The sequence below is a fragment of the Temnothorax nylanderi genome, unplaced genomic scaffold (assembly GCF_030848795.1).
Source record: "Temnothorax nylanderi isolate EJ_2023f unplaced genomic scaffold, tnyl_v1.0 TNYL_tig0058_pilon, whole genome shotgun sequence".
NCBI lineage: Eukaryota > Metazoa > Arthropoda > Insecta > Hymenoptera > Formicidae > Temnothorax > Temnothorax nylanderi.
This window is the reverse complement of record NW_027249120.1, coordinates 116,967-126,186: the sequence shown is the minus strand read 5'-3', so window position 1 is coordinate 126,186 and position 9,220 is coordinate 116,967. Positions and strand designations below refer to the sequence as shown.

Here is a 9,220-nt window from a genome sequence, read left to right as displayed (position 1 = left end):
TTTCGTACTTCATTTCTTAGATTAGAATGTTAAAAAATATGGATTTGCAGTAAAAAAAAAGACAGACCTTCGATCAATTTTATTTGTTCATTTGGCAGTCATTTGTCAAGCAGTTTAAATGAAGTAAATCTCTTTGCATGAAGAGTTACATTTTTAAAATATTAAATTAAATTAATTCAATTATAATTAAATAAGTTAACATTTATAAAAATTGATTTCTGCATTTAATTAACTTTTTGCATTTGATGCTAGAATTTGTGAAACGAGCTTCTCGCTCGTTACTCCGGCCCTTTTCTCGTAAGAAATCATCATAACTTCATCCGGGGAACGACACCGTCTTCGCTCCGCGTCTAAACCGAAGCGGAACGCTACAGAGAGGTGACGGTTCGATGCCCGAGTCGGCCAAGATGAGAGGGAAGGAGAAAAAGAGGGAAAAGAACGGGAGAGAGAGATAAATCCATCTCTCGCTCCATTCGCTTCTATCCACTCCTATCGCCCTGCAACACAATTCAGGATCGGCGCAGGCGGCAGGTGGCGCTCGTGCTATCTGATGCGCGTCGCTTTCCGCCATCTTTGGATAGTGAAGTGAGAACGTTGTTGAGGCTTCGCGGCTGCGAGAGGAGTGCCAGGTCGGCTTACGGCGGGATTATAACGACAGTGCGCGAACGTGGTGTCGAACGACGGACGTGGTGATAACGACGACGACGAGGAGGTGGCTGTCGCTCGCCAGTCGGCGAGGATCGAGTGTCGCGTGCTGAACGGGAACTCGCGGATAATCGGGGGACGCGGAGTCACGCACGCAGCACGGTAAGTGTTCGGGGTTCGGCGCTCGCGGAGCGCCATTGCGACGCTCGGCTCCGCTCTCGAGAGAGGAGAGAGAGAAAGAGAGAGAGAGAGAGAACAACGTCGCCGCGTCGCGAGTGTGTTTACGCTGGGTGTGTCAAAGTGCCTGCCGCCCACGCCGGAGAAACTTGCCGTCGGGAAACTTCCGGCCGGACGCTCGGCGCTGCGCGTTCCTCCTATAAGTATGTCCCCGACGGGACGTTCAGGAATTCCGCTCGACGAGTAGCGGGATGCTTCCCGGAGAGAGAGAGAGAGAGAGAGAAAGAGAGGCTGCGACCTGCACGCGCTAATTCGCGACGGTTCTCAAGTCTCTCGCGACTGGCGATATTCGGAGAACTCCTCGAAGCGCGAGTCTTCGCGAAAAGTCTTCCGCTGTTCGAGAATCTTCCTGCTATTATCTCTCGTGTCTCGAGAAAGCGGCGTGTCAAAGGAAATCCTCCGTTCGAGCTGGGTCCCGAGTCCCGAGTCCCGAGTCGATCGACGGACACGACATGCGCGTCGGTGCTCGATACTCTTCGCGTGGATTCTTCGTTGCCGACGGAACCTTTCATCTCCGGTGCTCCTCGTTCCGACGGCGATCTCTGTCCGCTGTCTCTCCTCCTCGCCCCCTCGTCGCTCTCTTTCTCGCCGACACCGTGCATATACGTCCGCGCGCGCGCGCGCGCGCAGGCATGCACACACGCATGTACACACACGCAAGTTGCCTTTCCCTTCGCCTCCCCCGCGCTCGTCCCCTCGCCACCCTCCTCCCGCGCGCGGCCTCGTCGATTGTCGGAGAAACGGTGACACATCGCATATTTCCCGGAGTCCTCTCTCGTTATGTCACGCGGCCAACGCGCCTCCGTCCCACCCTGGATTCCACCGCGGGGGAACCCCGCCGCGTCCCGTCGGCTACACCCGCCGACGGGTGCAACGGCACGACGCATATTCGATCGCGGCCGACCGCGCGAACACCCACAAGCCTGAAGGCCTGAAGCTGTGCGACGCGAGAGCGAGACAGGGAGGAGGGGAGAGTAGAAAGGGAGAGAAAGAGAGAGAGAGAGAGAGAGAGAGGGAGGGGGGGGACCCTTCGATCGCGCCCACATTCCGTGCGGGAGCATCTTTCCCCGTCGGAGCGGGATCCACTGACCCACCGTACCGTTGTAGTATCCCGCAAGTGGACATTTTGGCGAGCGTATGTCGCTTTAGAGCGATTTCTCTCTGATTCTCTCGCGGCGTTCGGCGGGGATCTGGGACGAGCGCGTTCGCCCCCTCGCTAAGCCGGTGAATTGAACACTCGGTCTCGCGTCAGATGATGGGAATGTCACTCTGCGTTTGGCCTCTTTTCGCGTTGCCGGCGTGATTTCCTCTTTGCGTAACTGGAATAGCTAACTGGACGTTTGAGAGAGACTGCACCGTAGAACGGAGGGTCGCTAGACGCTGACGGAGATTCTGCTTTTGTTTATTTCAGGGGTGAAGGTAACTTCTTGCCGGAATCATGAGCTATCCAATGTCGACGAATCAATCTAGACCGAGTAAGTCACGTTCATGCGATACATTGGTTTGTCGTGATAGGGAACTTACGTTTGTTTTGGTTTATAGTGTCCCAAGGGAATTACCAGGGCCCGGGCGACTTGCCCATGGGCTCCGCCAAGGAGCAGACGCTGATGTGGCAGCAGAACTCCTACATGAACGACTCGGGCATCCATTCCGGCGCTGTCACCCAGGCACCATCTCTGTCCGGCAAGGAAGATGAGGAGATGGAAGGGGATCAGCTGATGTTCGATCTGGACCAAGGATTCGCACAGGGTTTTACGCAGGATCAAGTTGAGGGTGAGATTACCAACCACCTTTGTAAATCCAACATTACAGAATTGGATATTGTGATAGAGAATGGTGTGACGTCTTTCAGATATAAATCAGCAGCTGAGTCACACTCGGTCGCAGCGCGTTCGCGCTGCCATGTTTCCCGAAACCCTGGACGAAGGTGTAGAGATACCCTCCACGCAATTTGATCCAGCCCAGCCCACCGCTGTACAGAGATTAGCCGAGCCGAGCCAAATGCTAAAGCATGCCGTTGTCAATTTAATCAATTATCAGGACGACGCTGATCTTGCTACGCGCGCTATCCCGGAATTAATCAAGCTGCTGAATGATGAGGATCAAGTGGTCGTTTCTCAGGCAGCTATGATGGTACACCAACTGTCTAAGAAGGAAGCCTCCCGGCATGCCATCATGAACAGCTCGCAAATGGTGGCCGCCTTGGTGCGCGCTATTTCTAATAGCGACGATTTGGAATCGACGAAGGCCGCGGTCGGCACTCTGCACAACTTGTCGCATCATCGACAAGGCTTGCTAGCTATTTTCAAGAGTGGCGGCATCCCTGCGCTTGTAAAACTACTGAGCTCCCCGGTAGAATCTGTTCTTTTTTACGCGATAACGACGCTGCACAACTTGTTGCTTCACCAAGACGGTTCTAAGATGGCCGTGCGTCTTGCCGGCGGTTTGCAAAAAATGGTCGCTCTACTCCAACGGAACAACGTCAAATTTCTAGCTATTGTTACCGACTGCCTGCAGATTCTGGCGTATGGAAATCAGGAGAGCAAGCTAATTATTCTTGCTTCGCAAGGCCCGATAGAGCTCGTGCGCATCATGCGCTCTTACGAGTATGAAAAACTATTATGGACCACTTCGAGAGTATTGAAGGGTAATTATTTCAAATTTATCGTAATAGTCTCTTGGAATGGTAATTACATTTTTGCGTTTATTAATTGGTGATTATTTTGTTTGCAGTATTGTCTGTTTGCCCTAGTAACAAACCTGCGATTGTGGAAGCTGGAGGCATGCAGGCACTAGCTATGCATCTCGCAAATCCGAGTCAAAGATTAGTCCAGAATTGTTTGTGGACACTGCGTAATCTATCAGACGCTGGCACAAAGGTTGACGGACTCGACAATTTGCTGCAGAGTCTCGTGCTTGTGCTCGCATCAGGAGACGTGAATGTGGTCACGTGCGCCGCTGGCATTTTGTCAAACTTGACCTGCAATAATCAGCGCAACAAGGTACGTCGAAATAGATACATTTCTTTGCGGTGTTCTTACGCGTATATCTGGCTTAGGTTTTAATCTTTTAAATTTTATTCAGGTTGCGGTGTGTAACTTTGGCGGTGTGGATGCTTTAGTTCGTACGATCGTCAATGCTGGTGATCGGGAGGAGATAACCGAACCGGCGGTGTGCGCCTTACGTCACTTGACCTCGCGTCATAACGAAGCGGAAATGGCGCAAAATTCCGTTCGATTAAATTATGGTATCCAGGTTATAGTCAAATTACTTCACCCGCCGTCGCGCTGGCCATTGGTGAAGGCGGTTATCGGATTAATCCGCAACTTGGCTCTTTGTCCTTCTAATCACATCCCGTTACGCGACCACGGCGCGATACATCACCTTGTGAGACTCTTGTTGCGCGCATTCCAAGATACTCAACGAGTGAGTATAAGCCGTTATATAGATTAAAAATATATTTATAATAACAATTAATTGTAATAATTGTACAATTAATTGTATAATTCTTTACTGAGAAAGTGTTTAGGCGTTATTATTATTTAAATACTGTCTGAGGATAATCGAAGATTCAACATAATAAATATGTTTGATATTATTACAATTTTTGCATAGAAAAATATTTTTTATTTGCAGCAACGATCATCGGTTGCTAGTACCGGAAGTCAACAAACATCGGGTGCATATGCAGATGGAGTACGCATGGAAGAAATAGTGGAAGGTTCAGTAGGTGCTCTTCATATTCTCGCAAGAGAATCCCATAATAGGGCGATAATTCGATCACAGAACGTAATTCCGATTTTCGTACAAGTACGTATCGCTATGTTTACGAAAGTGCTCACTTTTTTTGAGTTTCTTAAATTATATTTCAGTCTAAAATGATAAATTTAAATTATTCTGTATTCATCGTAACATGCAATTTTTTTTATTTAATAACAATTCTGTTTTTTTACTCGCAGCTACTATTCAACGAGATTGAAAATATTCAACGCGTAGCAGCCGGCGTACTTTGCGAGCTGGCAGCCGACAAAGAAGGCGCCGAGATGATAGAACAAGAGGGTGCTACCGCCCCGCTGACAGAGCTGCTACACTCCAGGAATGAGGGTGTTGCTACTTATGCAGCGGCAGTGCTATTCCGTATGAGTGAAGATAAGCCTCAGGAGTACAAAAAACGACTTTCCATGGAGCTGACAAATTCTTTGTTCCGTGAGGACACAAATCTATGGAACAATGCCGATTTCGCCATGGCCCCGGATCTTCAGGTATCGTAGAGAACAAATACACCAGTGCACGTCATTTTATCTCGTGCCGTGGCGAAATAGATTTACTTGCAAACACTATGTAACATAGCAAGTTTTAGTTTTATGTACTAGCTTTGTCTTTTCTTTATTGACTTTTTCCAAGTACTTACCAGGAGTCAGGTTTGTAATATAAATGGAAATATATTGTAGTATAGAAGTATGTTAAACACTTCTCGATGGTTACATTGTGTTCAGTAAATTGCCACGTTATAACAGCTCTTACTGGTTATAGAGACACTCCCCCTAATTATAAAAAAAACCAGGTATTTATATGTTACAAGGTTTTCCCCGTGTAAGATTAATTTCAAGCACAGCTGTTTATAAGTCAGCGTTATTTATCTATTATTCCAATTTGCACCACTAAGTCATCTGCAGTACTCATTAGGTCATTAGCGTGCTATAGCGTTTAGTTCTCATTATCCATCGGTTACGCTTTAGACTTTTATCGTTATATTTGTGGAGATGATGGGTATATAATGTGAAAACTAATTTCATACAATTTTACATTGCTTAACAAGTTATAAACGAGCAGTTTTGAAATGTTTGCTTCTCTCACGCAAAAAATGCACTTTATATAATGCGTATTTATATTAACTTGTAAACTAAATTTTTAGTTTTACATGCTTAAGCTTTATAACATACAGTTTATTATGCCCGAGGTTCAATTATATTTCCATGACATTTTCATATTAATATTCAAACATTGAGAGCTTAAAGAAGACGATTATGGTCGTGCCTAATGGAGCAATGGATCACGAGATGCAGTTAGATAAGATCTTACAATTGATAGTTTGCAAGATTACAATATGCATGGGAATGCGTTTTGTCCCTTCTGCAGATGTTTACTTCAAAAATCGTCTTTTTATTTTTATTACTTTATCATTCATGTTATTATTCATGCAAGCCCCCCTCCCCTCGCGCGCGTTGGCCGTTTTTATTATCGTACAAAACTTGCCAAGTATAGCGCGAATCTTGCCGTATTTCGGGGTACCATGACGCGCCCTCCCTTAGAAGATATGCTTTGTGTTGACCTCAGCTACCTAATCTTCAGGACATGCTTGGCCCTGAACAAGGCTATGATGGTATGTATGGCCAAGGACCTCCTAGCGTACACAGCAGCCATGGCGGTCGGGGTTATCAACCGCAAGGTAATTTATATGTTAGCCATTTTATTCATCGAATGCTGCTTCTGAACAATCGACTTGTTACTCGATCGAGGGTAGCCGAAGCTATAAACGATCATACAAAACGAATCTCATTCTGTATAAAATGTGTTCTTGTATATAATCGTCATGACAAATTGCGTATGCCCTATAATGACTATAACGGGATGATTGTATACGCGATAATGCAACCTCACGAACCAATTCTGTCTTGCATTGTAAATACGAGGAAATTTAATCAATTTACCACTCTCTTCGATATCACCTCTAATATAAAATAATGCATTTAATCGTATGTTATTTTAACAGCAGCTTAACCCATGGACTTAAATTAAAATACAGCCTATCAACAGTTTCTCGCAGTAACATAGGTGACATTTGGTCTTCATGTATTTTTCTGGTTTTCGTTATTTGACTGTTTGACGTCTAATTGATTGTCAGTTTTAACTGCATGTTCAATGTTACATGTAGAAACTTTAAAATTTGTCGAGCACGCTTATCATTATTAACTGTATTCCACAAAAGAATCTGATAACTTTACTTTCACAGCAGTACATGTGAGAACTCGTATAATATGTGTGCGCTAATCGTCTATATTAAAACTTAGAAAAACACGCAGTCACCGCTTAACATTTTTATTTCCACAAAACATATTTTCTTAATTATGTACATAATGTATAATAATATATTATCTAGTCTATAAATAATGGCGCGATCGATGAAAAATATCTGAACTACTAAATATAGAATATTAATACTTGATTGATTCCAAGAAGACATTAACAATTATAAACTATTTAATTTCTTTGATATTACAACTCAAATCACCTCATTCGTAATTACGGATGTGTCACTTGATGTATATGTAAGACACTGTAATGTCAAGCTACTTCACCTATACGCATGCTTACGCTGTTTTGCATGTAAATACTTACTACTCTTTTATTATTTATTATTTATTTCCACTGTAATACGCGCTTTATGATGAAGGAGTCGCGTAGGAGGATGATATTTGTAAGTAACTAGATAAAAAGTTTTCTGCAGTTTATTCTCCAAAAGGAAGTATTGTATATATTCATCGAAATTGAAAACAATAATATTTAATACTTTTTTCTATTTGTCTTATCACATGGTGGCACGTGGCATATCGAGCTTTTCAACATTACAAGTGTATCGCTTATTTCGTTTTTAGTACTTGAAGCTAAAAAAGCTAAAAGTTAGCTAAACAAGTTTTTTTTAAATTTATACATATTTATTTTCTACATATTAGTCTGAGATTATTTAGTATTATTAGAAAGTAGCTTCTTTGTGGGTTCAATAATTTTTATCGTGCAATCTGGTAAAGATTTCTAATGAAAAATGTATTACAAATTAATGAGTAAATATGGTAATCGATTAAACACGATATGTCAGCATTATGATTATAAAGTAATCACATAAATTGATTAAACGATAGTTATTTTTTTTTAAAAAGTAGTTACTTTGGAGACACAAAGCAAAACTCTCTGTATCTCGTAAAGCTAAAAGACTGCCAAAGTACTTCACAAGTTAATGCTTCACTGATTAATGAAGTTTCTGCACTTCGCGTGCAGTGTGTAATTTTTATCGATGTTAATTGCCGTACGAGAGTGTGATGGGCTTTTTGTAGAAAATGATGTTTTTCTTGCGACAGGTTATGACCAGATACCAGTAGATTCGATGCAAGGGTTAGAGATAGGTGGTGGATCGACATACGACGCAATGGACACTATGGACGTGGCGCACGATGGCATGAGTTTCGAGCATTTGGAAGAGCTTCCTGCACCGCCGCAAGATAACAACCAGGTCGCGGCCTGGTATGACACCGATCTCTGAATCCGTGCCGTTATCGATCTCACGAGACAGTTAAGGAACTCAAAGAGCAGGAGCGTTATTTTAAAGTACTAAGCGAACTTTCATAGTAGAGACTCGATTATCCGAGCGCTACAGTTGAATGTCCGCATTTTAGACTCGTCAGGACCAAACCGGTTGTCCCGATCTTTCCCCGCAAGTTTCTCATTTTTATTTTAATGACATATGCATACAATGAATATGTTCTTGCTATTTCTATCTCTCTCTTTCCCCTCTTTTTTAAATCATTTTCTTGCCACTTATGATTGGCAAGCCGAGCGTCGATTGTTGTTAGGTGGATGACGTGCCAAGTGATTACACAGTGCTTGGTATCCCGATTCATGATACGGACGTTTGACTGTATTCGAATAGTGTACCTTAAGATATGTAAACGATGTATCTTACTAATTAATTAAATGACGCTCGGGAAATCGGAGTTCTGCATTTACAAGACTCATCTTTGACATGAAGTAATACCGATTGGTGGGCTATCGTGTCTCGATCGTCTTTCGGTCCGCGAGAAGCCCCCTTCGAATATAAAAGATCGGTTAGTCGCGCTATAGTTGACATCTTCCTATAGTCCACGTTTGTTTCGTCAAACAGAAAGTGAAAAAACATTCGCTAATCCATATCGACCCGAGAAAATGTATCGCCTGTATCTAATCGCCTAATATGATCATTCACCCGAGCATATAAACATTATATCGATGTATTAGAATTAAGGAAGACACATGTAATTCGTACATACATGTATATGTATCGTTTAATTGTCTATACAAATAAACCGAACAATTAAGCGACCAATATTTCCTTGTTTTTGTTTATTTTTTATAGTATACCACAAGTCGCGCCAGTTAACAATGGAGATCATGATTATTATTACTTTTAATAAAGGTAATTGCAGTACAATCATTTAAAATGCGCGACAATTTTAGAAATCGCAATTGTTTTTTTTATGGATCGAATTTACGTAATAATTACGTGACTTTGTGTAATGACATTTCT

General features: G+C 43.2%; 1 protein-coding gene across 4 annotated transcripts; it reads left to right on the top strand.

Annotated features, from left to right (window-relative positions):
* Positions 1–562: 562 nt before the first annotated feature.
* LOC139773147 (armadillo segment polarity protein) lies at positions 563–9,021 on the top strand. 4 transcript variants are annotated; one of them, XM_071707401.1, is made up of 10 exons: positions 563–807; positions 2,294–2,357; positions 2,425–2,655; positions 2,735–3,529; positions 3,616–3,884; positions 3,967–4,308; positions 4,519–4,692; positions 4,842–5,144; positions 6,235–6,331; positions 8,019–9,021. In XM_071707401.1, exons 2-10 carry the CDS (start codon positions 2,321–2,323, stop codon positions 8,198–8,200), a joined length of 2,430 nt encoding a protein of 809 aa, XP_071563502.1. In that variant the 5' UTR covers positions 563–807; positions 2,294–2,320; the 3' UTR covers positions 8,201–9,021. The 4 variants fall into 4 exon arrangements, with proteins under 4 accessions (XP_071563502.1, XP_071563499.1, XP_071563503.1 ...); XM_071707398.1 differs by having other exon boundaries at positions 6,220–6,331; XM_071707399.1 differs by lacking the exon at positions 563–807 and adding an exon at positions 906–1,025 and having other exon boundaries at positions 6,220–6,331.
* The last annotated feature ends 199 nt before the right edge of the window (positions 9,022–9,220 follow it).